General features: G+C 46.8%; 1 protein-coding gene and 34 non-coding genes across 35 annotated transcripts; all 35 read right to left on the bottom strand.

Moving 5' to 3' along the window:
- Positions 1-1,851: 1,851 nt before the first annotated feature.
- TRNAS-UGA (transfer RNA serine (anticodon UGA)) lies at positions 1,852-1,923 on the bottom strand. Its single transcript has one exon. It is a non-coding gene; the product is annotated as a tRNA-Ser (tRNA).
- Positions 1,924-3,450: 1,527 nt separating this feature from the next.
- On the bottom strand, positions 3,451-3,522 carry TRNAP-UGG (transfer RNA proline (anticodon UGG)). The gene has a single exon. It is a non-coding gene; the product is annotated as a tRNA-Pro (tRNA).
- A 2,166-nt stretch (positions 3,523-5,688) lies between these two features.
- On the bottom strand, positions 5,689-5,760 carry TRNAP-UGG (transfer RNA proline (anticodon UGG)). The gene has a single exon. It is a non-coding gene; the product is annotated as a tRNA-Pro (tRNA).
- Positions 5,761-7,286: 1,526 nt separating this feature from the next.
- Positions 7,287-7,358, bottom strand: TRNAP-UGG (transfer RNA proline (anticodon UGG)). The gene has a single exon. It is a non-coding gene; the product is annotated as a tRNA-Pro (tRNA).
- Positions 7,359-7,606: 248 nt separating this feature from the next.
- TRNAP-UGG (transfer RNA proline (anticodon UGG)) lies at positions 7,607-7,678 on the bottom strand. The gene has a single exon. It is a non-coding gene; the product is annotated as a tRNA-Pro (tRNA).
- An 89-nt stretch (positions 7,679-7,767) lies between these two features.
- On the bottom strand, positions 7,768-7,839 carry TRNAP-CGG (transfer RNA proline (anticodon CGG)). Its single transcript has one exon. It is a non-coding gene; the product is annotated as a tRNA-Pro (tRNA).
- Positions 7,840-7,926: 87 nt separating this feature from the next.
- On the bottom strand, positions 7,927-7,998 carry TRNAP-UGG (transfer RNA proline (anticodon UGG)). The gene has a single exon. It is a non-coding gene; the product is annotated as a tRNA-Pro (tRNA).
- Positions 7,999-8,723: 725 nt separating this feature from the next.
- Positions 8,724-8,795, bottom strand: TRNAP-UGG (transfer RNA proline (anticodon UGG)). The gene has a single exon. It is a non-coding gene; the product is annotated as a tRNA-Pro (tRNA).
- A 407-nt stretch (positions 8,796-9,202) lies between these two features.
- Positions 9,203-9,274, bottom strand: TRNAP-UGG (transfer RNA proline (anticodon UGG)). Its single transcript has one exon. It is a non-coding gene; the product is annotated as a tRNA-Pro (tRNA).
- A 1,527-nt stretch (positions 9,275-10,801) lies between these two features.
- TRNAP-UGG (transfer RNA proline (anticodon UGG)) lies at positions 10,802-10,873 on the bottom strand. Its single transcript has one exon. It is a non-coding gene; the product is annotated as a tRNA-Pro (tRNA).
- Positions 10,874-12,239: 1,366 nt separating this feature from the next.
- Positions 12,240-12,311, bottom strand: TRNAP-CGG (transfer RNA proline (anticodon CGG)). The gene has a single exon. It is a non-coding gene; the product is annotated as a tRNA-Pro (tRNA).
- A 566-nt stretch (positions 12,312-12,877) lies between these two features.
- TRNAP-CGG (transfer RNA proline (anticodon CGG)) lies at positions 12,878-12,949 on the bottom strand. The gene has a single exon. It is a non-coding gene; the product is annotated as a tRNA-Pro (tRNA).
- Positions 12,950-13,036: 87 nt separating this feature from the next.
- Positions 13,037-13,108, bottom strand: TRNAP-CGG (transfer RNA proline (anticodon CGG)). Its single transcript has one exon. It is a non-coding gene; the product is annotated as a tRNA-Pro (tRNA).
- A 407-nt stretch (positions 13,109-13,515) lies between these two features.
- Positions 13,516-13,587, bottom strand: TRNAP-UGG (transfer RNA proline (anticodon UGG)). The gene has a single exon. It is a non-coding gene; the product is annotated as a tRNA-Pro (tRNA).
- An 89-nt stretch (positions 13,588-13,676) lies between these two features.
- On the bottom strand, positions 13,677-13,748 carry TRNAP-CGG (transfer RNA proline (anticodon CGG)). Its single transcript has one exon. It is a non-coding gene; the product is annotated as a tRNA-Pro (tRNA).
- An 87-nt stretch (positions 13,749-13,835) lies between these two features.
- Positions 13,836-13,907, bottom strand: TRNAP-UGG (transfer RNA proline (anticodon UGG)). The gene has a single exon. It is a non-coding gene; the product is annotated as a tRNA-Pro (tRNA).
- Positions 13,908-14,314: 407 nt separating this feature from the next.
- Positions 14,315-14,386, bottom strand: TRNAP-UGG (transfer RNA proline (anticodon UGG)). Its single transcript has one exon. It is a non-coding gene; the product is annotated as a tRNA-Pro (tRNA).
- An 89-nt stretch (positions 14,387-14,475) lies between these two features.
- On the bottom strand, positions 14,476-14,547 carry TRNAP-CGG (transfer RNA proline (anticodon CGG)). Its single transcript has one exon. It is a non-coding gene; the product is annotated as a tRNA-Pro (tRNA).
- Positions 14,548-14,795: 248 nt separating this feature from the next.
- TRNAP-CGG (transfer RNA proline (anticodon CGG)) lies at positions 14,796-14,867 on the bottom strand. The gene has a single exon. It is a non-coding gene; the product is annotated as a tRNA-Pro (tRNA).
- Positions 14,868-14,956: 89 nt separating this feature from the next.
- TRNAP-CGG (transfer RNA proline (anticodon CGG)) lies at positions 14,957-15,028 on the bottom strand. The gene has a single exon. It is a non-coding gene; the product is annotated as a tRNA-Pro (tRNA).
- A 4,052-nt stretch (positions 15,029-19,080) lies between these two features.
- On the bottom strand, positions 19,081-20,260 carry LOC149665732 (uncharacterized). The gene is made up of 2 exons (XM_089841699.1): positions 19,933-20,260; positions 19,081-19,862 (listed from the first exon to the last, which is right to left on the bottom strand). Exons 1-2 carry the CDS (start codon positions 20,046-20,048, stop codon positions 19,355-19,357), a joined length of 624 nt encoding a protein of 207 aa, XP_089697825.1. The 5' UTR covers positions 20,049-20,260; the 3' UTR covers positions 19,081-19,354.
- A 650-nt stretch (positions 20,261-20,910) lies between these two features.
- Positions 20,911-20,982, bottom strand: TRNAP-CGG (transfer RNA proline (anticodon CGG)). Its single transcript has one exon. It is a non-coding gene; the product is annotated as a tRNA-Pro (tRNA).
- An 87-nt stretch (positions 20,983-21,069) lies between these two features.
- Positions 21,070-21,141, bottom strand: TRNAP-CGG (transfer RNA proline (anticodon CGG)). The gene has a single exon. It is a non-coding gene; the product is annotated as a tRNA-Pro (tRNA).
- A 566-nt stretch (positions 21,142-21,707) lies between these two features.
- On the bottom strand, positions 21,708-21,779 carry TRNAP-UGG (transfer RNA proline (anticodon UGG)). Its single transcript has one exon. It is a non-coding gene; the product is annotated as a tRNA-Pro (tRNA).
- Positions 21,780-22,186: 407 nt separating this feature from the next.
- On the bottom strand, positions 22,187-22,258 carry TRNAP-UGG (transfer RNA proline (anticodon UGG)). The gene has a single exon. It is a non-coding gene; the product is annotated as a tRNA-Pro (tRNA).
- Positions 22,259-22,347: 89 nt separating this feature from the next.
- TRNAP-CGG (transfer RNA proline (anticodon CGG)) lies at positions 22,348-22,419 on the bottom strand. The gene has a single exon. It is a non-coding gene; the product is annotated as a tRNA-Pro (tRNA).
- An 87-nt stretch (positions 22,420-22,506) lies between these two features.
- On the bottom strand, positions 22,507-22,578 carry TRNAP-UGG (transfer RNA proline (anticodon UGG)). The gene has a single exon. It is a non-coding gene; the product is annotated as a tRNA-Pro (tRNA).
- Positions 22,579-23,303: 725 nt separating this feature from the next.
- Positions 23,304-23,375, bottom strand: TRNAP-UGG (transfer RNA proline (anticodon UGG)). The gene has a single exon. It is a non-coding gene; the product is annotated as a tRNA-Pro (tRNA).
- A 568-nt stretch (positions 23,376-23,943) lies between these two features.
- TRNAP-CGG (transfer RNA proline (anticodon CGG)) lies at positions 23,944-24,015 on the bottom strand. Its single transcript has one exon. It is a non-coding gene; the product is annotated as a tRNA-Pro (tRNA).
- An 87-nt stretch (positions 24,016-24,102) lies between these two features.
- Positions 24,103-24,174, bottom strand: TRNAS-UGA (transfer RNA serine (anticodon UGA)). Its single transcript has one exon. It is a non-coding gene; the product is annotated as a tRNA-Ser (tRNA).
- Positions 24,175-24,901: 727 nt separating this feature from the next.
- On the bottom strand, positions 24,902-24,973 carry TRNAP-UGG (transfer RNA proline (anticodon UGG)). The gene has a single exon. It is a non-coding gene; the product is annotated as a tRNA-Pro (tRNA).
- A 568-nt stretch (positions 24,974-25,541) lies between these two features.
- TRNAP-CGG (transfer RNA proline (anticodon CGG)) lies at positions 25,542-25,613 on the bottom strand. Its single transcript has one exon. It is a non-coding gene; the product is annotated as a tRNA-Pro (tRNA).
- An 87-nt stretch (positions 25,614-25,700) lies between these two features.
- Positions 25,701-25,772, bottom strand: TRNAS-UGA (transfer RNA serine (anticodon UGA)). Its single transcript has one exon. It is a non-coding gene; the product is annotated as a tRNA-Ser (tRNA).
- A 727-nt stretch (positions 25,773-26,499) lies between these two features.
- Positions 26,500-26,571, bottom strand: TRNAP-UGG (transfer RNA proline (anticodon UGG)). The gene has a single exon. It is a non-coding gene; the product is annotated as a tRNA-Pro (tRNA).
- A 727-nt stretch (positions 26,572-27,298) lies between these two features.
- On the bottom strand, positions 27,299-27,370 carry TRNAS-UGA (transfer RNA serine (anticodon UGA)). Its single transcript has one exon. It is a non-coding gene; the product is annotated as a tRNA-Ser (tRNA).
- Positions 27,371-27,508: the final 138 nt, after the last annotated feature.

Below are 27,508 nucleotides of genomic sequence, written 5' to 3'. Positions count from 1 at the left end.
ACGGACCAAGTATGAAACTATAACATGCTCAACTCGTAGGGTACAATTTAACTAGTTGCATTTAAATAGTCACTAAATTACTTCTGTAAAACTCGGGTTCGTCCGGGATTTGAACCCGGGACCACTCGCACCCAAAGCGAGTATCATACCCTTAGACCAAAGGGACTGTATGACACTGAAACATGCTTAACTCATAGGCCTATAATTTAACTAGTTGTATTTAAATAGTCACTAAATTCCTTCTGCAAAAATCGGGTCCGTCCGGGATTTGAACCCGGGACCACTCGCACTTAAAGCGATTATCATACCCCTAGACCAACGGACCATGTATGAAACTGAATCATGCTCGACTCATAGGACTACCCTGTCAATAGTTGCATTTAAATAGTCTCTAAATTACTTCTGCCAAAACTCGGAGCTGTCCGGGATTTGAACCCGGGACCACTCCCACCCAAAGCGAGTATCATACCCCTTGACCATCGGGCCATGTATGTAACTGAAACATGCTCGACTCAAAGACTACCATTTCAGTAGTTGCATTTAAATAGTCACTAAATTACTTCTGCAAAACTCGGGTCCGTCCGGGATTTGAACCCAGGACCACTCGCACCCAAAGCGAGTATCATACCCATAGACCATCGGGCCATGTATGTAACTGAAACATGCTCAACTCGTAGGACTACCCTGTCAATAGTTGCGATTAAATAGTCACTAAATTCCTTCTACAAAGACTAGGGTCCGTCCGGCATTTGAACCCGGGACCACTTACACCCGAAGCGAGTATCATACCCCTAGACCAACGGACCAAGTATGAAACTATAACATGCTCAACTCGTAGGGTACAATTTAACTAGTTGCATTTAAATAGTCACTAAATTACTTCTGTAAAACTCGGGTTCGTCCGGGATTTGAACCCGGGACCACTCGCACCCAAAGCGAGTATCATACCCTTAGACCAAAGGGACTGTATGACACTGAAACATGCTTAACTCATAGGCCTATAATTTAACTAGTTGTATTTAAATAGTCACTAAATTCCTTCTGCAAAAATCGGGTCCGTCCGGGATTTGAACCCGGGACCACTCGCACTTAAAGCGATTATCATACCCCTAGACCAACGGACCATGTATGAAACTGAATCATGCTCGACTCATAGGACTACCCTGTCAATAGTTGCATTTAAATAGTCTCTAAATTACTTCTGCCAAAACTCGGAGCTGTCCGGGATTTGAACCCGGGACCACTCCCACCCAAAGCGAGTATCATACCCCTTGACCATCGGGCCATGTATGTAACTGAAACATGCTCGACTCAAAGACTACCATTTCAGTAGTTGCATTTAAATAGTCACTAAATTACTTCTGTAAAACTCGGGTCCGTCCGGGATTTGAACCCAGGACCACTCGCACCCAAAGCGAGTATCATACCCCTAGACCATCGGGCCATGTATGTAACTGAAACATGCTCAACTCGTAGGACTACCCTGTCAATAGTTGCGATTAAATAGTCACTAAATTCCTTCTACAAAGACTAGGGTCCGTCCGGCATTTGAACCCGGGACCACTGGCACCCAAAGCGAGTATCATACCCCTAGACCATCGGGCCATGTATGTAACTGAAACATGCTCAACTCGTAGGGTACAATTTAACTAGTTGCATTTAAATTGTCACTAAATTACTTCTGCAAAACTCGGGTCCGTCCGGGATTTGAACCCGGGACCACTTGTACCCAAAGCGACTATCATACCCCTAGACCAACGGGACTGTATGACACTGAAACATGCTTAACTCATAGGCCTATAATTTAACTAGTTGTATTTAAATAGTCGCTAAATTACTTCTGCAAAACTCGGGTCCGTCCGGGATTTGATCCCGGGACCACTCGCTCTCAAAGCGAGTATCATACCCCTAGACCAACGGACCATGTATGTAACTGAATCATGCTCAACTCATAGGACTACCCTGTCAATAGTTGCAATTAAATAGTCACTAAATTCCTTCTGCAAAAATCGGGTCCGTCCGGGATTTGAACCCGGGACCACTCGCACTTAAAGCGATTATCATACCCCTAGACCAACGGACCATGTATGTAACTGAATCATGCTCAACTCATAGGACTACCCTGTCAATAGTTGCATTTAAATAGTCTCTAAATTACTTCTGCAAAAACTCGGGGCTGTCCGGGATTTGAACCCGGGACCACTCACACCCGAAGCGAGTATCATACCCCTAGACCAACGCACCATGTATGTAACTGAAACATGCTCAACTCATAGGACTACCCTGTCAATAGTTGCATTTAAATAGTCTCTAATTTACTTCTGCAAAAACTCGGGGCTGTCCGGGATTTGAACCCGGGACCACTTACACCCGAAGCGAGTATCATACCCCTAGACCAACGGACCAAGTATGAAACTATAACATGCTCAACTCGTAGGGTACAATTTAACTAGTTGCATTTAAATAGTCACTAAATTACTTCTGTAAAACTCGGGTTCGTCCGGGATTTGAACCCGGGACCACTCGCACCCAAAGCGAGTATCATACCCTTAGACCAAAGGGACTGTATGACACTGAAACATGCTTAACTCATAAGCCTATAATTTAACTAGTTGTATTTAAATAGTCACTAAATTCCTTCTGCAAAAATCGGGTCCGTCCGGGATTTGAACCCGGGACCACTCGCACTTAAAGCGATTATCATACCCCTAGACCAACGGACCATGTATGAAACTGAATCATGCTCGACTCATAGGACTACCCTGTCAATAGTTGCATTTAAATAGTCTCTAAATTACTTCTGCCAAAACTCGGAGCTGTCCGGGATTTGAACCCGGGACCACTCCCACCCAAAGCGAGTATCATACCCCTTGACCATCGGGCCATGTATGTAACTGAAACATGCTCGACTCAAAGACTACCATTTCAGTAGTTGCATTTAAATAGTCACTAAATTACTTCTGTAAAACTCGGGTCCGTCCGGGATTTGAACCCAGGACCACTCGCACCCAAAGCGAGTATCATACCCCTAGACCATCGGGCCATGTATGTAACTGAAACATGCTCAACTCGTAGGACTACCCTGTCAATAGTTGCGATTAAATAGTCACTAAATTCCTTCTACAAAGACTAGGGTCCGTCCGGCATTTGAACCCGGGACCACTGGCACCCAAAGCGAGTATCATACCCCTAGACCATCGGGCCATGTATGTAACTGAAACATGCTCAACTCGTAGGGTACAATTTAACTAGTTGCATTTAAATTGTCACTAAATTACTTCTGCAAAACTCGGGTCCGTCCGGGATTTGAACCCGGGACCACTTGTACCCAAAGCGACTATCATACCCCTAGACCAACGGGACTGTATGACACTGAAACATGCTTAACTCATAGGCCTATAATTTAACTAGTTGTATTTAAATAGTCGCTAAATTACTTCTGCAAAACTCGGGTCCGTCCGGGATTTGATCCCGGGACCACTCGCTCCCAAAGCGAGTATCATACCCCTAGACCAACGGACCATGTATGTAACTGAATCATGCTCAACTCATAGGACTACCCTGTCAATAGTTGCATTTAAATAGTCTCTAAATTACTTCTGCAAAAACTCGGGGCTGTCCGGGATTTGAACCCGGGACCACTCACACCCGAAGCGAGTATCATACCCCTAGACCAACGCACCATGTATGTAACTGAAACATGCTCAACTCATAGGACTACCCTGTCAATAGTTGCATTTAAATAGTCTCTAATTTACTTCTGCAAAAACTCGGGGCTGTCCGGGATTTGAACCCGGGACCACTTACACCCGAAGCGAGTATCATACCCCTAGACCAACGGACCAAGTATGAAACTATAACATGCTCAACTCGTAGGGTACAATTTAACTAGTTGCATTTAAATAGTCACTAAATTACTTCTGTAAAACTCGGGTTCGTCCGGGATTTGAACCCGGGACCACTCGCACCCAAAGCGAGTATCATACCCTTAGACCAAAGGGACTGTATGACACTGAAACATGCTTAACTCATAGGCCTATAATTTAACTAGTTGTATTTAAATAGTCACTAAATTCCTTCTGCAAAAATCGGGTCCGTCCGGGATTTGAACCCGGGACCACTCGCACTTAAAGCGATTATCATACCCCTAGACCAACGGACCATGTATGAAACTGAATCATGCTCGACTCATAGGACTACCCTGTCAATAGTTGCATTTAAATAGTCTCTAAATTACTTCTGCCAAAACTCGGAGCTGTCCGGGATTTCAACCCGGGACCACTCCCACCCAAAGCGAGTATCATACCCCTTGACCATCGGGCCATGTATGTAACTGAAACATGCTCGACTCAAAGACTACCATTTCAGTAGTTGCATTTAAATAGTCACTAAATTACTTCTGCAAAACTCGGGTCCGTCCGGGATTTGAACCCAGGACCACTCGCACCCAAAGCGAGTATCATACCCCTAGACCATCGGGCCATGTATGTAACTGAAACATGCTCAACTCGTAGGACTACCCTGTCAATAGTTGCGATTAAATAGTCACTAAATTCCTTCTACAAAGACTAGGGTCCGTCCGGCATTTGAACCCGGGACCACTTACACCCGAAGCGAGTATCATACCCCTAGACCAACGGACCAAGTATGAAACTATAACATGCTCAACTCGTAGGGTACAATTTAACTAGTTGCATTTAAATAGTCACTAAATTACTTCTGTAAAACTCGGGTTCGTCCGGGATTTGAACCCGGGACCACTCGCACCCAAAGCGAGTATCATACCCTTAGACCAAAGGGACTGTATGACACTGAAACATGCTTAACTCATAGGCCTATAACTTAACTAGTTGTATTTAAATAGTCACTAAATTCCTTCTGCAAAAATCGGGTCCGTCCGGGATTTGAACCCGGGACCACTCGCACTTAAAGCGATTATCATACCCCTAGACCAACGGACCATGTATGAAACTGAATCATGCTCGACTCATAGGACTACCCTGTCAATAGTTGCATTTAAATAGTCTCTAAATTACTTCTGCCAAAACTCGGAGCTGTCCGGGATTTGAACCCGGGACCACTCCCACCCAAAGCGAGTATCATACCCCTTGACCATCGGGCCATGTATGTAACTGAAACATGCTCGACTCAAAGACTACCATTTCAGTAGTTGCATTTAAATAGTCACTAAATTACTTCTGTAAAACTCGGGTCCGTCCGGGATTTGAACCCAGGACCACTCGCACCCAAAGCGAGTATCATACCCCTAGACCATCGGGCCATGTATGTAACTGAAACATGCTCAACTCGTAGGACTACCCTGTCAATAGTTGCGATTAAATAGTCACTAAATTCCTTCTACAAAGACTAGGGTCCGTCCGGCATTTGAACCCGGGACCACTGGCACCCAAAGCGAGTATCATACCCCTAGACCATCGGGCCATGTATGTAACTGAAACATGCTCAACTCGTAGGGTACAATTTAACTAGTTGCATTTAAATTGTCACTAAATTACTTCTGCAAAACTCGGGTCCGTCCGGGATTTGAACCCTGGACCACTTGTACCCAAAGCGACTATCATACCCCTAGACCAACGGGACTGTATGACACTGAAACATGCTTAACTCATAGGCCTATAATTTAACTAGTTGTATTTAAATAGTCGCTAAATTACTTCTGCAAAACTCGGGTCCGTCCGGGATTTGATCCCGGGACCACTCGCTCCCAAAGCGAGTATCATACCCCTAGACCAACGGACCATGTATGTAACTGAATCATGCTCAACTCATAGGACTACCCTGTCAATAGTTGCAATTAAATAGTCACTAAATTCCTTCTGCAAAAATCGGTTCCGTCCGGGATTTGAACCCGGGACCACTCGCACTTAAAGCGATTATCATACCCCTAGACCAACGGACCATGTATGTAACTGAATCATGCTCAACTCATAGGACTACCCTGTCAATAGTTGCATTTAAATAGTCTCTAAATTACTTCTGCAAAAACTCGGGGCTGTCCGGGATTTGAACCCGGGACCACTCACACCCGAAGCGAGTATCATACCCCTAGACCAACGCACCATGTATGTAACTGAAACATGCTCAACTCATAGGACTACCCTGTCAATAGTTGCATTTAAATAGTCTCTAATTTACTTCTGCAAAAACTCGGGGCTGTCCGGGATTTGAACCCGGGACCACTTACACCCGAAGCGAGTATCATACCCCTAGACCAACGGACCAAGTATGAAACTATAACATGCTCAACTCGTAGGGTACAATTTAACTAGTTGCATTTAAATAGTCACTAAATTACTTCTGTAAAACTCGGGGCTGTCCGGGATTTGAACCCGGGACCACTCGCACCCAAAGCGAGTATCATACCCTTAGACCAAAGGGACTGTATGACACTGAAACATGCTTAACTCATAGGCCTATAATTTAACTAGTTGTATTTAAATAGTCACTAAATTCCTTCTGCAAAAATCGGGTCCGTCCGGGATTTGAACCCGGGACCACTCGCACTTAAAGCGATTATCATACCCCTAGACCAACGGACCATGTATGAAACTGAATCATGCTCGACTCAAAGACTACCATTTCAGTAGTTGCATTTAAATAGTCACTAAATTACTTCTGTAAAACTCGGGTCCGTCCGGGATTTGAACCCAGGACCACTCGCACCCAAAGCGAGTATCATACCCCTAGACCATCGGGCCATGTATGTAACTGAAACATGCTCAACTCGTAGGACTACCCTGTCAATAGTTGCGATTAAATAGTCACTAAATTCCTTCTACAAAGACTAGGGTCCGTCCGGCATTTGAACCCGGGACCACTGGCACCCAAAGCGAGTATCATACCCCTAGACCATCGGGCCATGTATGTAACTGAAACATGCTCAACTCCGTAGGGTACAATTTAACTAGTTGCATTTAAATTGTCACTAAATTACTTCTGCAAAACTCGGGTCCGTCCGGGATTTGAACCAGGGACCACTCGCACCCAAAGCGACTATCATACCCCTAGACCAACGGGACTGTATGACACTGAAACATGCTTAACTCATAGGCCTATAATTTAACTAGTTGTATTTAAATAGTCGCTAAATTACTTCTGCAAAACTCGGGTCCGTCCGGGATTTGAACCAGGGACCACTCGCACCCAAAGCGACTATCATACCCCTAGACCAACGGGACTGTATGACACTGAAACATGCCTAACTCATAGGCCTATAATTTAACTAGTTGTATTTAAATAGTCGCTAAATTACTTCTGCAAAACTCGGGTCCGTCCGGGATTTGATCCCGGGACCACTCGCTCCCAAAGCGAGTATCATACCCCTAGACCAACGGACCATGTATGAAACTGAAACATGCTCAACTCGTAGGACTACCCAGTCAATAGTTGCGATTAAATAGTCACAAAATTCCTTCTACAAAGACTAGGGTCCGTCCGGCATTTGAACCCGGGACCACTCGCACCCAAAGCGAGTATCATACCCCTAGACCATCGGGCCATGTATGTAACTGAAACATGCTCAACTCGTAGGGTACAATTTAACTAGTTGCATTTAAATAGTCGCTAAATTACTTCTGCAAAACTCGGGTCCGTCCGGGATTTGATCCCGGGACCACTCGCTCCCAAAGCGAGTATCATACCCCTAGACCAACGGACCATGTATGAAACTGAAACATGCTCAACTCGTAGGAATACCCTGTCAATAGTTGCGATTAAATAGTCACTAAATTCCTTCTACAAAGACTAGGGTCCGTCCGGGATTTGAACCCGGGACCACTCACACCCGAAGCGAGGGTCATACCCCTAGACCAACGGACCAAGTATGAAACCATAACGTGCTCAACTCGTAGGGTACAATTTAACTATTTGTGTTTAAGTAGTCACTAAATTCCTTCTGCAAAAATCGGGTCCGTCCGGGATTTGAACCCGGGACCACTCGCACCCAAAGCGAGTATCATACCCCTAGACCAACGGACCATGTATGTAACTGAAACATGCTCAACTCGTAGGACTACCCTGTCAATAGTTGCGATTAAATAGTCACTAAATTCCTTCTACAAAGACTAGGGTCCGTCCGGGATATGAACCCAGGACTACTCGCACCCAAAGCGAGTATCATACCCCTAGACAAACGGGACTGTATGACACTGAAACATGCTTAACTCATAGGCCTATAATTTAACTAGTTGCATTTAAATAGTCGCTAAATTACTTCTGCAAAACTCGGGTCCGTCCGGGATTTGAACCCGGGACCACTCGCACCCAAAGCGAGTATCATACCCCTAGACCATCGGGCCATGTATGTAACTGAAACATGCTCAACTCGTAGGGTACAATTTAACTAGTTGCTTTTAAATAGTCACTAAATTACTTCTGCAAAACTCGGGTCCGTCCGGGATTTGAACCCGGGGCCACTCGCACCCAAAGCGAGTATCATACCCCTAGACCATCGGGCCATGTATGTAACTGAAACATGCTCAACTCGTAGGGTACAATTTAACTAGTTGCATTTAAATAGTCACTACATTACTTCTGCAAAACTCGGGTCCGTCCGAGATTTGAACCAGGGACCACTCGCACCCAAAGCGACTATCATACCCCTAGACCAACGGGACTGTATGACACTGAAGCATGCTTAACTCATAGGCCTATAATTTAACTAGTTGTATTTAAATAGTCGCTAAATTACTTCTGCAAAACTCGGGTCCGTCCGGGATTTGATCCCGGGACCACTCGCACCCAAAGCGAGTATCATACCCCTAGACCAACGGACCATGTATGAAACTGAAACATGCTCAACTCGTAGGACTACCCTGTCAATAGTTGCGATTAAATAGTCACTAAATTCCTTCTACAAAGACTAGGGTCCGTCCGGCATTTGAACCCGGGACCACTGGCACCCAAAGCGAGTATCATACCCCTAGACCATCGGGCCATGTATGTAACTGAAACATGCTCAACTCGTAGGGTACAATTTAACTAGTTGCATTTAAATTGTCACTAAATTACTTCTGCAAAACTCGGGTCCGTCCGGGATTTGAACCCGGGACCACTTGTACCCAAAGCGACTATCATACCCCTAGACCAACGGGACTGTATGACACTGAAACATGCTTAACTCATAGGCCTATAATTTAACTAGTTGTATTTAAATAGTCGCTAAATTACTTCTGCAAAACTCGGGTCCGTCCGGGATTTGATCCCGGGACCACTCGCTCCCAAAGCGAGTATCATACCCCTAGACCAACGGACCATGTATGTAACTGAATCATGCTCAACTCATAGGACTACCCTGTCAATAGTTGCAATTAAATAGTCACTAAATTCCTTCTGCAAAAATCGGGTCCGTCCGGGATTTGAACCCGGGACCACTCGCACTTAAAGCGATTATCATACCCCTAGACCAACAGAACATGTATGTAACTGAATCATGCTCAACTCATAGGACTACCCTGTCAATAGTTGCATTTAAATAGTCTCTAAATTACTTCTGCAAAAACTCGGGGCTGTCCGGGATTTGAACCCGGGACCACTCACACCCGAAGCGAGTATCATACCCCTAGACCAACGCACCATGTATGTAACTGAAACATGCTCAACTCATAGGACTACCCTGTCAATAGTTGCATTTAAATAGTCTCTAATTTACTTCTGCAAAAACTCGGGGCTGTCCGGGATTTGAACCCGGGACCACTTACACCCGAAGCGAGTATCATACCCCTAGACCAACGGACCAAGTATGAAACTATAACATGCTCAACTCGTAGGGTACAATTTAACTAGTTGCATTTAAATAGTCACTAAATTACTTCTGTAAAACTCGGGTTCGTCCGGGATTTGAACCCGGGACCACTCGCACCCAAAGCGAGTATCATACCCTTAGACCAAAGGGACTGTATGACACTGAAACATGCTTAACTCATAAGCCTATAATTTAACTAGTTGTATTTAAATAGTCACTAAATTCCTTCTGCAAAAATCGGGTCCGTCCGGGATTTGAACCCGGGACCACTCGCACTTAAAGCGATTATCATACCCCTAGACCAACGGACCATGTATGAAACTGAATCATGCTCGACTCATAGGACTACCCTGTCAATAGTTGCATTTAAATAGTCTCTAAATTACTTCTGCCAAAACTCGGAGCTGTCCGGGATTTGAACCCGGGACCACTCCCACCCAAAGCGAGTATCATACCCCTTGACCATCGGGCCATGTATGTAACTGAAACATGCTCGACTCAAAGACTACCATTTCAGTAGTTGCATTTAAATAGTCACTAAATTACTTCTGTAAAACTCGGGTCCGTCCGGGATTTGAACCCAGGACCACTCGCACCCAAAGCGAGTATCATACCCCTAGACCATCGGGCCATGTATGTAACTGAAACATGCTCAACTCGTAGGACTACCCTGTCAATAGTTGCGATTAAATAGTCACTAAATTCCTTCTACAAAGACTAGGGTCCGTCCGGCATTTGAACCCGGGACCACTGGCTCCCAAAGCGAGTATCATACCCCTAGACCATCGGGCCATGTATGTAACTGAAACATGCTCAACTCGTAGGGTACAATTTAACTAGTTGCATTTAAATTGTCACTAAATTACTTCTGCAAAACTCGGGTCCGTCCGGGATTTGAACCCGGGACCACTTGTACCCAAAGCGACTATCATACCCCTAGACCAACGGGACTGTATGACACTGAAACATGCTTAACTCATAGGCCTATAATTTAACTAGTTGTATTTAAATAGTCGCTAAATTACTTCTGCAAAACTCGGGTCCGTCCGGGATTTGATCCCGGGACCACTCGCTCCCAAAGCGAGTATCATACCCCTAGACCAACGGACCATGTATGTAACTGAATCATGCTCAACTCATAGGACTACCCTGTCAATAGTTGCAATTAAATAGTCACTAAATTCCTTCTGCAAAAATCGGGTCCGTCCGGGATTTGAACCCGGGACCACTCGCACTTAAAGCGATTATCATACCCCTAGACCAACGGACCATGTATGTAACTGAATCATGCTCAACTCATAGGACTACCCTGTCAATAGTTGCATTTAAATAGTCTCTAAATTACTTCTGCAAAAACTCGGGGCTGTCCGGGATTTGAACCCGGGACCACTCACACCCGAAGCGAGTATCATACCCCTAGAACAACGCACCATGTATGTAACTGAAACATGCTCAACTCATAGGACTACCCTGTCAATAGTTGCATTTAAATAGTCTCTAATTTACTTCTGCAAAAACTCGGGGCTGTCCGGGATTTGAACCCGGGACCACTTACACCCGAAGCGAGTATCATACCCCTAGACCAACGGACCAAGTATGAAACTATAACATGCTCAACTCGTAGGGTACAATTTAACTAGTTGCATTTAAATAGTCACTAAATTACTTCTGTAAAACTCGGGTTCGTCCGGGATTTGAACCCGGGACCACTCGCACCCAAAGCGAGTATCATACCCTTAGACCAAAGGGACTGTATGACACTGAAACATGCTTAACTCATAGGCCTATAATTTAACTAGTTGTATTTAAATAGTCACTAAATTCCTTCTGCAAAAATCGGGTCCGTCCGGGATTTGAACCCGGGACCACTCGCACTTAAAGCGATTATCATACCCCTAGACCACGGACCATGTATGAAACTGAATCATGCTCGACTCATAGGACTACCCTGTCAATAGTTGCATTTAAATAGTCTCTAAATTACTTCTGCCAAAACTCGGGGCTGTCCGGGATTTGAACCCGGGACCACTCCCACCCAAAGCGAGTATCATACCCCTTGACCATCGGGCCATGTATGTAACTGAAACATGCTCGACTCAAAGACTACCATTTCAGTAGTTGCATTTAAATAGTCACTAAATTACTTCTGTAAAACTCGGGTCCGTCCGGGATTTGAACCCAGGACCACTCGCACCCAAAGCGAGTATCATACCCCTAGACCATCGGGCCATGTATGTAACTGAAACATGCTCGACTCAAAGACTACCATTTCAGTAGTTGCATTTAAATAGTCACTAAATTTCTTCTGCAAAAATCGGGTCCGTCCGGGATTTGGACCCGGGACCACTCGCACCCAAAGCGAGTATCATACCCCTAGACCAACGAACCATGTATGTAACTGAATCATGCTCAACTCATAGGACTACCCTGTCAATAATTGCAATTAAATAGTCACTAAATTCCTTCTGCAAAAATCGGGTCCGTCCAGGATTTGAACCCGGGACCACTCACACCCGAAGCGAGTATCATACCCCTAGACCAACGGACCATGTATGTAACTGAAACATGCTCAACTCATAGGACTACCCTGTCAATAGTTGCGATTAAATAGTCACTAAATTACTTCTGCAAAACTCGAGTCCGTCCGGGATATGAACCCAGGACTACTCGCACCCAAAGCGAGTATCATACCCCTAGACCAACGGGACTGTATGACACTGAAACATGCTTAACTCATAGGCCTATAATTTAACTAGTTGTATTTAAATAGTCGCTAAATTACTTCTGCAAAACTCTGGTCCGTCCGGGATTTGAACCCGGGACCACTCCCACCCAAAGCGAGTATCATACCCCTTGACCATCGCGCCATGTATGTAACTGAAACATGCTCAACTCGTAGGGTACAATTTAAATAGTTGCACTTAAATAGTCACTAAATTACTTCTGCAAAACTCGGGTCCGTCCGGGATTTGAACCCGGGACAACTAGCACCCAAAGCGAGTATCATACCCCTAGACCATCGGGCCATGTATGTAACTGAAACATGCTCGACTCAAAGACTACCATGTCAATAGTTGCGATTAAATAGTCACTAATTTACTTCTACAAAGACTAGGGTCCGTCCGGGATTTGAACCCGGGACCACTCACACCCGAAGCGAGTATCATACCCCTAGACCAACGGAACATGTATGAAACTGAAACATGCTCAACTCGTAGGTTACAATTTAACTAGTTGCATTTAAATAGTCACTAAATTACTTCTGCAAAACTCGGGTCCGTCCGGGATTTGAACCCGGGACCACTCACACCCGAAGCGAGTATCATACCCCTAGACCAACGGACCATGTATGTAACGGAATCATGCTCAACTCATAGGACTACCCTGTTAATAGTTGCAATTAAATAGTCACTGAATTCCTTCTGCAAAAATCGGGTCCGTCCGGGATTTGAACCCGGGACCACTCTCACTTAAAGCGAGTCTCATACCCCTCGACCAACGGATCATCTATGTAGCTGAAACATGCTCGACTCATAGGACTACCCTGTCAATAGTTGCGAGTAAATAGTCACTAAATTACTTCTGCAAAACTCGGGTCCGTCCGGGATATGAACCCGGGACCACTCGCACCCAAAGCGAGTATCATACCCCTAGACCAACGGGACTGTATGACACTGAAACATGCTTAACTCATAGGCCTATAATTTAACTAGTTGTATTTAAATAGTCGCTAAATTTCTTCTGCAAATCTCGGGTCCGTCCGGGATTTGAACCCGGGACCACTCGCTCCCAAAGCGAGTATCATACCCCTAGACCAACGGACCATGTATGAAACTGAAACATGCTCAACTCGTAGGAATACCCTGTCAATAGTTGCGATTAAATAGTCACTAAATTCCTTCTACAAAGACTAGGGTCCGTCCGGGATTTGAACCCGGGACCACTCACACCCGAAGCGAGGGTCATACCCCTAGACCAACGGACCAAGTATGAAACCATAACGTGCTCAACTCGTAGGGTACAATTTAACTATTTGTGTTTAAGTAGTCACTTAATTCCTTCTGCAAAAATCGGGTCCGTCCGGGATTTGAACCCGGGACCACTCGCACCCAAAGCGATTATCATACCCCTAGACCAACGGACCATGTATGTAACGGAAACATGCTCAACTCGTAGGACTACCCTGTCAATAGTTGCGATTAAATAGTCACTAAATTCCTTCTACAAAGACTAGGGTCCGTCCGGGATATGAACCCAGGACTACTCGCACCCAAAGCGAGTATCATACCCCTAGACAAACGGGACTGTATGACACTGAAACATGCTTAACTCATAGGCCTATAATTTAACTAGTTGCATTTAAATAGTCGCTAAATTACTTCTGCAAAACTCGCGTCCGTCCGGGATTTGAACCCGGGACCACTCGCACCCAAAGCGAGTATCATACCCCTAGACCATCGGGCCATGTATGTAACTGAAACATGCTCAACTCGTAGGGTACAATTTAACTAGTTGCTTTTAAATAGTCACTAAATTACTTCTGCAAAACTCGGGTCCGTCCGGGATTTGAACCCGGGGCCACTCGCACCCAAAGCGAGTATCATACCCCTAGACCAACGGACCATGTATGAAACTGAAACATGCTCAACTCGTAGGACTACCCTGTCAGTACTTGCGATTAATTAGTCACTAAATTCCTTCTACAAAGACTAGGGTCCGTCCGGGATTTGAACCCGGGACCACTCACACCCGAAGCGAGAATCATACCCCTAGACCAACGGACCATGTATGTAACTGAATCATGCTCAACTCATAGGACTACCCTGTCAATAATTGCAATTAAATAGTCACTAAATTCCTTCTGCAAAAATCGGGTCCGTCCAGGATTTGAAACCGGGACCACTCGCACCCAAAGCGAGTATCATACCCCTCGACCAACGGGACTGTATGACACTGAAACATGCTTAACTCATAGGCCTATAATTTAACTAGTTGTATTTAAATAGTCGCTAAATTACTTCTGCAAAAACTCGGGTCCGTCCGGGATTTGAACCCGGGACCACTCACACCCGAAGCGAATATCATACCCCTAGACCAACGGACCATGTATGTAACTGAAACATGCTCAACTCATAGGACTACCCTGTCAATAGTTGCGATTAAATAGTCTCTAAATTACTTCTGCAAAAACTCGGGTCCGTCCGGGATTTGAACCCGGGACCACTCACACCCGAAGCGAGTATCATACCCCTAGACCAACGGACCATGTATGTAACTGAAACATGCTCAACTCATAGGACTACCCTGTCAATAGTTGCGATTAAATAGTCACTAAATTACTTCTGCAAAACTCGAGTCCGTCCGGGATATGAACCCAGGACTACTCGCACCCAAAGCGAGTATCATACCCCTAGACCAACGGGACTGTATGACACTGAAACATCCTTAACTCATAGGCCTATAATTTAACTAGTTGTATTTAAATAGTCGCTAAATTACTTCTGCAAAACTCTGGTCCGTCCGGGATTTGAACCCGGGACCACTCCCACCCAAAGCGAGTATCATACCCCTTGACCATCGCGCCATGTATGTAACTGAAACATGGCTCTCGAAGTTGGGGACGCAAGCTAGATGGGGTGTATCTTTTTCCCCCCCTTGCTTTGGCTTCCCGCTCGCGTTTTTAACTTCACACACGCTAGCTTGGGTCCTCATCGATGCGGAGTATCACACCTCCTCGGTGGTGAGAGCTGGTTAACCACTACGTTGTGTGGGCTAAGCGGATACGCGCCCTTCCCAAGCCAAGGTGTTGAGGCATCGTGCCGAGGGCTGCATGGTACTGGGGAAGTAAAACTTCGGTATCGCTAACGATCCCCTCGGGGCACCGGGCGACACCCCGTTGTATCTAGCCTTCCACCCGGGTGGGGGACTACCGGGTGGTGACCTTTTACTTGCCCCCTTACTCGTGGGATTCCCATGGATAAATTAAATCAAAACAACTCTAACACTACCAAACCTACGGTGCAGGGGTCTGCTCAAGGCAGAACCCACACTGATACCACTTCACAAGGGCTTGTATCCAGCGATACTCGTGACGATTTATCGGTGCGTGTGTCTGGCAAGCCCTCGAAAAGTACCTTGCGTCGTCGTCTCAAACGACGGATTGCTCGGCAAAAGGTCAAATCGGGGTCTGAAACGGTCTCCACCGCCGCTGGGGGTGCGATGGCTCGTGACAACCCAATGAAGAGGCCCAGAGCGGAGGATTCGACTCCCTCACCAAGTACCTCGCAGGCGGCGTCGAAAAAGGCTAAGTCCTATAGTGACGCCGCCAGCTCAGAAAAGATGGCCATTGTCAAAAAAGGCTATCCGACGGCGGTCATCACGGAGGAAGACGTGGGCCCAATTCAGAAGGCGATTCTAAGGGCGCTGGATGGGATACCTTCGGGGAGCCCTCTACCGCGCCTTGCGAACTTTAGCCTGACGACCGGGGCCCTAGTATATTCCTGTGAGGATTCGTTCACTGGGCAATGGTTGAAGGACAACTTAGCCTACTCGGTGGTGGGGGATGCGGTGCTCTCAGTAATGAGAGCTAGCGAACTCCCTAAGCCGTTTAAGGTAATGTTCCGCACCAAGGACCAGATCACCAAGGAGCCGGCGGTGCTGTTTCGGCGCCTAAAGGTCCTTAATGCAGGTTTTGCCACTGAACGCTGGAAATGTATCCGGACGTACGTGGACAGGGCCGTACGGTACTGGGTACTGCTAATTGATGGCTCCTCATTGGAAGCCATTAAGAATGCTGGTTTCGTGGGCTATACTGGAGTGGACAAGGGTTCCTTCAAACTCCTTCAGAACACGGAAACCACTAAAACCACTGTAGCCGAGTCTGCGGCGGGGGGTGGGACTAGCGAGATGGGGGATCTCGCGGAGGAGCTCTCTGGTGTCGCTCTAGGCACAGAGGGGGAGGGGGGGGTGGCTCATTCGGAAGTCTGTTCTTCCATGGATGAGTCCACCCTACTGGAAGAATCGGATGGGACCCTTCGGGGTTCAGCCGATGAGCGTTCTAGTGGTCCTGGTGAGGGGGAGGATCTTGGGACTGGGAGCTCGCCTGTCGGGGGGGGGGGAGGTGCCATTAGCCCTCTCGGGACCGATGAGGTGTAGCTAGGTCCCTTCTGAACCCCTCTCTTAGGGACCATGGGGACGCTACGTGCAATTCAAATCAACTTGCACCATAGTAAGGCGGCCTCTGCGGTACTCTGCAGGAGGTTTGCTATAGAGGGTCTTGATCTGGCCCTCATACAAGAACCGTGGATTTGCCATGGCAAAATCCTCGGTCTTGACGCGGCGGGGTCACTATTCTATGACCAAACTGCTGCTAGACCTAGGGCGTGTATTTTGGTTCGGAGGGATCTTTGTTGTATCTCTCTACCGCTGTACACGTCCCAGGACACGGCGGCCGTGAATCTAGTCCTGGCCACTGGGCATGCCAAGTTGACTATCACGGCTGCCTCCGCATACTTTGCCCACGACGCGGACTCTCTCCCGACAATTGAGGTGATCAATTTGGTCAATCAATGTGAAAAGAGAGGGGACAAACTAATCATTGGCTGCGATGCCAATGCTCATCACATCACGTGGGGCAGCTCTGACTGCAACAAGAGGGGTGATGATTTACTAGAATATTTAGTTGGTTGTAAACTCTATATTCTTAATCAAAACAATGAACCTACTTTTGTTACTTCTAATAGAAGGGAGGTCATTGACCTCACGCTAGCCACAGAAAACCTCGTGTCTTCCGTGTCTAACTGGCATGTGTCAAATGAACCGTCTCTGTCGGATCATAGGCACATCTGCTTTACTGTCGCGATTACTTCTGTCCCGGCGGGGACGGAGATACGCAACCCAAAACGGACTAATTGGGCCGGCTATAGGGAAGACCTAATCCTACGCTACGGAGGGGGTCACACTCTTAAACTTACTTCACCTAAGGATCTTGATCGGGCTGCTGGTGATTTACAGTGCTCCATCATGGAGTCGTTCCACCGGAACTGCCCACTTAAGACCGTCAACCGCTCGAGGCTTGTCCCTTGGTGGAACGCGGATCTCAGCCGGCTTCGTAAATACACGCGCAGGCTCTTTAACAAAGCCAAGCGCACGGGTGACTGGGCTGGATACAGGCAGTCTCTTAACGCCTACAACAGGGCCATTAGAGCTGCTAAGAAGGACTCCTGGCGGACCTTCTGTGAGCAAATCTCCAATGTCCCTGCCACGGCTAGGGTCATGAAGATTCTAGCGCACGACAGCACACATCGACTTAATGCTATTAAGCTACGGGAGGGTGTGTACACTAAATCTGGGGCTGAGACTCTCAAGCATATGCTGGAGGTCCATTTTCCTGATTCTACTTTTATTAATCCAACAAACCCTGACTCTCTCTACCCTGTCCTGCACAGGGCTAAGAGGGAAGACTGGCTTGTAGCCAGACAGGTTGTCACGATTCCCAAGCTTCGGTGGGCTGTCAACTGTTTTGAGCCCTACAAGTCTCCGGGACCCGATGGGGTCTTCCCTCTGCTTTTGCAGGAGGGCTTAGACCACATCGCCTCTCCGCTATGCAAGATCTATAGACTTTGCATTGCTCTCGGTCACATACCTCGTGACTGGAAACGCTCTAGGGTCATCTTTATTCCCAAGCCCGGGAAGGCTTCCTATCTCGAGGCGAAAGCATTTAGACCCATATGCCTGACCTCCTTCTTCCTCAAAATTCTGGAGAAGTTGGTGGACAGGTACATCAGAGACGAGGTACTTTCGGTAACTCCTCTCTCTTCTTCACAATTTGCCTACCAAAAAGGCAAATCCACTGAGACGGCCCTTCACGGCCTTACGAATTGCCTGGATAGGGCATTCGAGTTTCAGGAAATTTCACTGGCTGTCTTCCTCGATATCGAGGGGGCCTTTGACAAGGTCTCTAGCTTGGTTATTACTGAAGCTGTTGAGAGATTTGGCATCAGCGCCACTCTTGGCCGCTGGATTAAGTCCATGCTTACCGACCGCGAGGTGTCGGCGTCCCTCCTTGGGGACTCTCTAGGGGTGACTACCAGCAGGGGCTGCCCTCAGGGTGGAGTGCTCTCCCCCCTGTTGTGGTGCCTGGTGGTGGACGAGCTCCTGGGGAGGCTCGGGGGTGCTGGGGGCTGTTGCTGCTTCGGGTATGCGGACGATGTAGCGATAGTCTTTACGGGGAAGTTCCCGGATACTGTTACCGCGCTTATGAGATCTGCTCTCTCTAGCGTGGAGCAATGATGTCAGGCGGTTAACCTCACCGTTAATCCTGATAAAACTGTCCTTGTTCCTTTTACGAGGAAGAATACTAAGGATCTGTTCAATGATATCTCTTTCTTTGGCCAGGTCCTGACAAAGTCCTCCGAGGTGAAATACCTGGGGGTGACTTTTGATTGTAGACTCACATGGAAGCCGCATCTTGATCGGTGTATTAAGAAGGCCAAGATGCTCTTCTGGAGGACCAGGAGCTCTGTCGGCCAGACTTGGGGCCTCAACCCCAAGGCTGTACACTGGCTCTATACTGGGATCATCAGACCCATACTATCTTACGGGGCACTTGTCTGGTGGACAAGGGTCCGGCTTAAGACGGTGCAGGCTGCCCTGCGCAAGCTTCAAAGGCTTGCCTGCATTGGTGTTACGGGGGCCATGAGATCGACCCCAACTGCTTCCCTGGAGGTGCTCCTTGACATGCTTCCTCTTCATCTCTTCATTGAGGAGGAGGCTGTCATGGGAGCCTACAGGCTCAACATTAGTGGCTGTTGGGTTCCAAGACTTTGGGATTACAGCCATACGAAGCTCTTTCGGGAGTACGCCGCACTTGAGCCGTCGCTTACGATGTGCTCTGACAAAACCGTTACCAGTTTTGATTTCACTAAGCCATTCAGTATCCACTTCCCCAGTCGGGCAGAGTGGACTAACCTGCTGCCTCTTGGCACTGGGGGTGAAACCATTTGGTTCACCGATGGCTCCAAGACTGATTCCGGCGCTGGCGCCGGCTATTACTGTCAAACCACAAGGGTCGGCTTTTCTGCTTGCCTGGGCACCTTCGCTAGTGTGTTCCAGGCTGAAATTGCCGCGATCTGTTATTGCGCAGATTACTGTATTAACAAAGGGTATACCGGACGGACTGTGAGAATTTATTCTGACAGTCAGGCTGCCCTGAACGCTCTGAACCAGTGTCAGATTTCTTCTCAACTGGTGCGTAGCTGCCTCGACCTGCTAGCGCGTCTGGCATCCTGCAACAGGGTTCTGCTGTACTGGGTGCCAGGGCATAGCGGATATTATGGCAATGAGCAAGCCGATAGATTTGCGAAAAGGGGTGCGGAGGCCAAGCTCTTGGGGCCGGAGCCGGCCGTCCCCATCCCCTACAGGCACGTCAAACGGTGTCTGCATGACAGGTTGACTGTCATACAAAATCAGCTCTGGCACAGCATGGAGGGCCAGAGACAGACAAAGTTGTTTGTCGATGGTCCCTGCAGGTCTCGTGCTAGGGACCTAATTTCGCTCGGCAGATGGGATATTAGGCTGGCCACCGGTCTTTTGACCGGGCATTGCCGGCTTAATAGGCACCTCCATCTGATGGGTTTTGCCGACGACCCTCTCTGTAGGTCGTGTCAGGAGATGGAAGAAACATCCGCCCACGTACTTTGCGAGTGCGACTACTTCGCCTCGCTTAGATTAGAATATTTTGATTCACACACCCTGGAACCCTCGAGGGTCTCCTCTCTCACGGTGGAGCGAATTCTTCGCTACGCTGCAGCTACAGGCCTATTTAAGGCCTGATTACGAGGATGCACAATATGCCTTTGGCATCGGTGCTAGGGCGCGTACCCTCCTCATCAACAAAAAAAAAAAAAAAACTGAAACATGCTCAACTCGTAGGGTACAATTTAACTAGTTGCACTTAAATAGTCACTAAATTACTTCTGCAAAACTCGGGTCCGTCCGGGATTTGAACCCGGGACAACTAGCACCCAAAGCGAGTATCATACCCCTAGACCATCGGGCCATGTATGTAACTGAAACATGCTCGACTCAAAGACTACCATGTCAATAGTTGCGATTAAATAGTCACTAATTTACTTCTACAAAGACTAGGGTCCGTCCGGGATTTGAACCCGGGACCACTCACACCCGAAGCGAGTATCATACCCCTAGACCAACGGACCATGTATGAAACTGAAACATGCTCAACTCGTAGGTTACAATTTAACTAGTTGCATTTAAATAGTCACTAAATTACTTCTGCAAAACTCGGGTCCGTCCGGGATTTGAACCCGGGACCACTCACACCCGAAGCGAGTATCATACCCCTAGACCAACGGACCATGTATGTAACGGAATCATGCTCAACTCATAGGACTACCCTGTTAATAGTTGCAATTAAATAGTCACTGAATTCCTTCTGCAAAAATCGGGTCCGTCCGGGATTTGAACCCGGGACCACTCTCACTTAAAGCGAGTCTCATACCCCTCGACCAACGGATCATCTATGTAGCTGAAACATGCTCGACTCATAGGACTACCCTGTCAATAGTTGCGAGTAAATAGTCACTAAATTACTTCTGCAAAACTCGGGTCCGTCCGGGATATGAACCCGGGACCACTCGCACCCAAAGCGAGTATCATACCCCTAGACCAACGGGACTGTATGACACTGAAACATGCTTAACTCATAGGCCTATAATTTAACTAGTTGTATTTAAATAGTCGCTAAATTTCTTCTGCAAAACTCGGGTCCGTCCGGGATTTGAACCCGGGACCACTCGCAACCAAAGCGAGTATCATACCCCTAGACCATCGGGCCATGTATGTAACTGAAACATGCTCAACTCGTAGGGTACAATTTAACTAGTTGCATTTAAATGGTCACTAAATTACTTATGCAAAACTCGGGTCCGTCCGGGATTTGATCCCGGGACCACTCGCACCCAAAGCGAGTATCATACCCCTAGACCAACGGACCATGTATGAAACTGAAACATGCTCAACTCGTAGGACTACCCTGTCAATAGTTGCGATTAAATAGTCACTAAATTCCTTCTACAAAGACTAGGGTCCGTCCGGCATTTGAACCCGGGACCACTCGCACCCAAAGCGAGTATCATACCCCTAGACCATCGGGCCATGTATGTAACTGAAACATGCTCAACTCGTAGGGTACAATTTAACTAGTTGCATTTAAATTGTCACTAAATTACTTCTGCAAAACTCGGGTCCGTCCGGGATTTGAACCCGGGACCACTTGTACCCAAAGCGACTATCATACCCCTAGACCAACGGGACTGTATGACACTGAAACATGCTTAACTCATAGGCCTATAATTTAACTAGTTGTATTTAAATAGTCGCTAAATTACTTCTGCAAAACTCGGGTCCGTCCGGGATTTGATCCCGGGACCACTCGCTCCCAAAGCGAGTATCATACCCCTAGACCAACGGACCATGTATGAAACTGAAACATGCTGAACTCGTAGGAATACCCTGTCAATAGTTGCGATTAAATAGTCACTAAATTCCTTCTACAAAGACTAGGGTCCGTCCGGGATTTAAACCCGGGACCACTCACACCCGAAGCGAGGGTCATACCCCTAGACCAACGGACCAAGTATGAAACCATAACGTGCTCAACTCGTAGGGTACAATTTAACTATTTGTGTTTAAGTAGTCACTAAATTCCTTCTGCAAAAATCGGGTCCGTCCGGGATTTGAACCCGGGACCACTCGCACCCAAAGCGAGTATCATACCCCTAGACCAACGGACCATGTATGTAACTGAAACATGCTCAACTCGTAGGACTACCCTGTCAATAGTTGCGATTAAATAGTCACTAAATTCCTTCTACAAAGACTAGGGTCCGTCCGGGATATGAACCCAGGACTACTCGCACCCAAAGCGAGTATCATACCCCTAGACAAACGGGACTGTATGACACTGAAACATGCTTAACTCATAGGCCTATAATTTAACTAGTTGCATTTAAATAGTCGCTAAATTACTTCTGCAAAACTCGGGTCCGTCCGGGATTTGAACCCGGGACCACTCGCACCCAAAGCGAGTATCATACCCCTAGACCATCGGGCCATGTATGTAACTGAAACATGCTCAACTCGTAGGGTACAATTTAACTAGTTGCTTTTAAATAGTCACTAAATTACTTCTGCAAAACTCGGGTCCGTCCGGGATTTGAACCCGGGGCCACTCGCACCCAAAGCGAGTATCATACCCCTAGACCATCGGGCCATGTATGTAACTGACACATGCTCAACTCGTAGGGTACAATTTAACTAGTTGCATTTAAATAGTCACTACATTACTTCTGCAAAACTCGGGTCCGTCCGGGATTTGAACCAGGGACCACTCGCACCCAAAGCGACTATCATACCCCTAGACCAACGGGACTGTATGACACTGAAGCATGCTTAACTCATAGGCCTATAAATTAACTAGTTGTATTTAAATAGTCGCTAAATTACTTCTGCAAAACTCGGGTCCGTCCGGGATTTGATCCCGGGACCACTCGCACCCAAAGCGAGTATCATACCCCTAGACCAACGGACCATGTATGAAACTGAAACATGCTCAACTCGTAGGACTACCCTGTCAATAGTTGCGATTAAATAGTCACTAAATTCCTTCTACAAAGACTAGGGTCCGTCCGGCATTTGAACCCGGGACCACTCGCACCCAAAGCGAGTATCATACCCCTAGACCATCGGGCCATGTATGTAACTGAAACATGCTCAACTCGTAGGGTACAATTTAACTAGTTGCATTTAAATTGTCACTAAATTACTTCTGCAAAACTCGGGTCCGTCCGGGATTTGAACCCGGGACCACTTGTACCCAAAGCGACTATCATACCCCTAGACCAACGGGACTGTATGACACTGAAACATGCTTAAATCATAGGCCTATAATTTAACTAGTTGTATTTAAATAGTCGCTAAATTACTTCTGCAAAACTCGGGTCCGTCCGGGATTTGATCCCGGGAAAACTCGCTCCCAAAGCGAGTATCATACCCCTAGACCAACGGACCATGTATGAAACTGAAACATGCTCAACTCGTAGGAATACCCTGTCAATAGTTGCGATTAAATAGTCACTAAATTCCTTCTACAAAGACTAGGGTCCGTCTGGGATTTGAACCCGGGACCACTCACACCCGAAGCGAGGGTCATACCCCTAGACCAACGGACCAAGTATGAAACCATAACGTGCTCAACTCGCAGGGTACAATTTAACTATTTGTGTTTAAGTAGTCACTAAATTCCTTCTGCAAAAATCGGGTCCGTCCGGGATTTGAACCCGGGACCACTCGCATTCAAAGCGAGTATCATACCCCTAGACCAACGGACCATGTATGTAACTGAAACATGCTCAACTCGTAGGACTACCCTGTCAATAGTTGCGATTAAATAGTCACTAAATTCCTTCTACAAAGACTAGGGTCCGTCCGGGATTTGAACCCGGCACCACTCACACCCGAAGCGAGTATCATACCCCTAGAACAACGGACCATGTATGTAACTGAATCATGCTCAACTCATAGGACTACCTTGTCAATAGTTGCAATTAAATAGTCTCTGAATTACTTCTGCAAAAACTCGGGGCTGTCCGGGATTTGAACCCGGGACCACTCACACCCGAAGTGAGTATCATACCCCTAGACCAACGGACCAAGTATTAAACTATAACATGCTCAACTCGTAGGGTACAATTTAACTAGTTGCATTTAAATAGTCACTAAATTACTTCTGCAAAACTCGCGTCCGTCCGGGATATGAACCCTGGACCACTCGCACCCAAAGCGAGTATCATACCCCTAGACCAACGGGACTGTATGACACTGAAACATGCTTAACTCATAGGCCTATAATTTAACTAGTTGTATTTAAATAGTCGCTAAATTACTTCTGCAAAACTCGGGTCCGTCCGGGATTTGAACCCGGGACCGCTCGCACCCAAAGCGACTATCATACCCCTAGACCAACGGGACTGTATGACACTGAAGCATGCTTAACTCATAGGCCTATAAATTAACTAGTTGTATTTAAATAGTCGCTAAATTACTTCTGCAAAACTCGGGTCCGTCCGGGATTTGATCCCGGGACCACTCGCACCCAAAGCGAGTATCATACCCCTAGACCAACGGACCATGTATGAAACTGAAACATGCTCAACTCGTAGGACTACCCTGTCAATAGTTGCGATTAAATAGTCACTAAATTCCTTCTACAAAGACTAGGGTCCGTCCGGCATTTGAACCCGGGACCACTCGCACCCAAAGCGAGTATCATACCCCTAGACCATCGGGCCATGTATGTAACTGAAACATGCTCAACTCGTAGGGTACAATTTAACTAGTTGCATTTAAATTGTCACTAAATTACTTCTGCAAAACTCGGGTCCGTCCGGGATTTGAACCCGGGACCACTTGTACCCAAAGCGACTATCATACCCCTAGACCAACGGGACTGTATGACACTGAAACATGCTTAACTCATAGGCCTATAATTTAACTAGTTGTATTTAAATAGTCGCTAAATTACTTCTGCAAAACTCGGGTCCGTCCGGGATTTGATCCCGGGAAAACTCGCTCCCAAAGCGAGTATCATACCCCTAGACCAACGGACCATGTATGAAACTGAAACATGCTCAACTCGTAGGAATACCCTGTCAATAGTTGCGATTAAATAGTCACTAAATTCCTTCTACAAAGACTAGGGTCCGTCTGGGATTTGAACCCGGGACCACTCACACCCGAAGCGAGGGTCATACCCCTAGACCAACGGACCAAGTATGAAACCATAACGTGCTCAACTCGCAGGGTACAATTTAACTATTTGTGTTTAAGTAGTCACTAAATTCCTTCTGCAAAAATCGGGTCCGTCCGGGATTTGAACCCGGGACCACTCGCATTCAAAGCGAGTATCATACCCCTAGACCAACGGACCATGTATGTAACTGAAACATGCTCAACTCGTAGGACTACCCTGTCAATAGTTGCGATTAAATAGTCACTAAATTCCTTCTACAAAGACTAGGGTCCGTCCGGGATTTGAACCCGGCACCACTCACACCCGAAGCGAGTATCATACCCCTAGAACAACGGACCATGTATGTAACTGAATCATGCTCAACTCATAGGACTACCTTGTCAATAGTTGCAATTAAATAGTCTCTGAATTACTTCTGCAAAAACTCGGGGCTGTCCGGGATTTGAACCCGGGACCACTCACACCCGAAGTGAGTATCATACCCCTAGACCAACGGACCAAGTATTAAACTATAACATGCTCAACTCGTAGGGTACAATTTAACTAGTTGCATTTAAATAGTCACTAAATTACTTCTGCAAAACTCGCGTCCGTCCGGGATATGAACCCTGGACCACTCGCACCCAAAGCGAGTATCATACCCCTAGACCAACGGGACTGTATGACACTGAAACATGCTTAACTCATAGGCCTATAATTTAACTAGTTGTATTTAAATAGTCGCTAAATTACTTCTGCAAAACTCGGGTCCGTCCGGGATTTGAACCCGGGACCGCTCGCACCCAAAGCGACTATCATACCCCTAGACCAACGGGACTGTATGACACTGAAGCATGCTTAACTCATAGGCCTATAAATTAACTAGTTGTATTTAAATAGTCGCTAAATTACTTCTGCAAAACTCGGGTCCGTCCGGGATTTGATCCCGGGACCACTCGCACCCAAAGCGAGTATCATACCCCTAGACCAACGGACCATGTATGAAACTGAAACATGCTCAACTCGTAGGACTACCCTGTCAATAGTTGCGATTAAATAGTCACTAAATTCCTTCTACAAAGACTAGGGTCCGTCCGGCATTTGAACCCGGGACCACTCGCACCCAAAGCGAGTATCATACCCCTAGACCATCGGGCCATGTATGTAACTGAAACATGCTCAACTCGTAGGGTACAATTTAACTAGTTGCATTTAAATTGTCACTAAATTACTTCTGCAAAACTCGGGTCCGTCCGGGATTTGAACCCGGGACCACTTGTACCCAAAGCGACTATCATACCCCTAGACCAACGGGACTGTATGACACTGAAACATGCTTAACTCATAGGCCTATAATTTAACTAGTTGTATTTAAATAGTCGCTAAATTACTTCTGCAAAACTCGGGTCCGTCCGGGATTTGATCCCGGGAAAACTCGCTCCCAAAGCGAGTATCATACCCCTAGACCAACGGACCATGTATGAAACTGAAACATGCTCAACTCGTAGGAATACCCTGTCAATAGTTGCGATTAAATAGTCACTAAATTCCTTCTACAAAGACTAGGGTCCGTCTGGGATTTGACCCCGGGACCACTCACACCCGAAGCGAGGGTCATACCCCTAGACCAACGGACCAAGTATGAAACCATAACGTGCTTAACTCGCAGGGTACAATTTAACTATTTGTGTTTAAGTAGTCACTAAATTCCTTCTGCAAAAATCGGGTCCGTCCGGGATTTGAACCCGGGACCACTCGCATTCAAAGCGAGTATCATACCCCTAGACCAACGGACCATGTATGTAACTGAAACATGCTCAACTCGTAGGACTACCCTGTCAATAGTTGCGATTAAATAGTCACTAAATTCCTTCTACAAAGACTAGGGTCCGTCCGGGATTTGAACCCGGCACCACTCACACCCGAAGCGAGTA

This window comes from Phalangium opilio, unplaced genomic scaffold (assembly GCF_054372755.1).
Source record: "Phalangium opilio isolate 3A_F unplaced genomic scaffold, DU_Popi_V2 ptg000060l_1, whole genome shotgun sequence".
Lineage (NCBI taxonomy): Eukaryota > Metazoa > Arthropoda > Arachnida > Opiliones > Phalangiidae > Phalangium > Phalangium opilio.
Note: the sequence above shows the minus strand (reverse complement) of the source record. Positions and strands in the feature narration are given on the sequence as shown.

What these genes read in the sequence shown, in the direction of transcription:
- LOC149665732 (XM_089841699.1), bottom strand. Translation starts at nt 20,048, where the DNA reads ATGCCAGACGCGCTAGCAGGTCGAGGCAGCTACGCACCAGTTGAGAAG. An exon ending in AAATTCTCACAGTCCGTCCG is followed by an intron (nt 19,863 to 19,932) that starts GTATACCCTTTG and finishes GGAACACACTAG; the next exon opens with CGAAGGTGCCCAGGCAAGCA.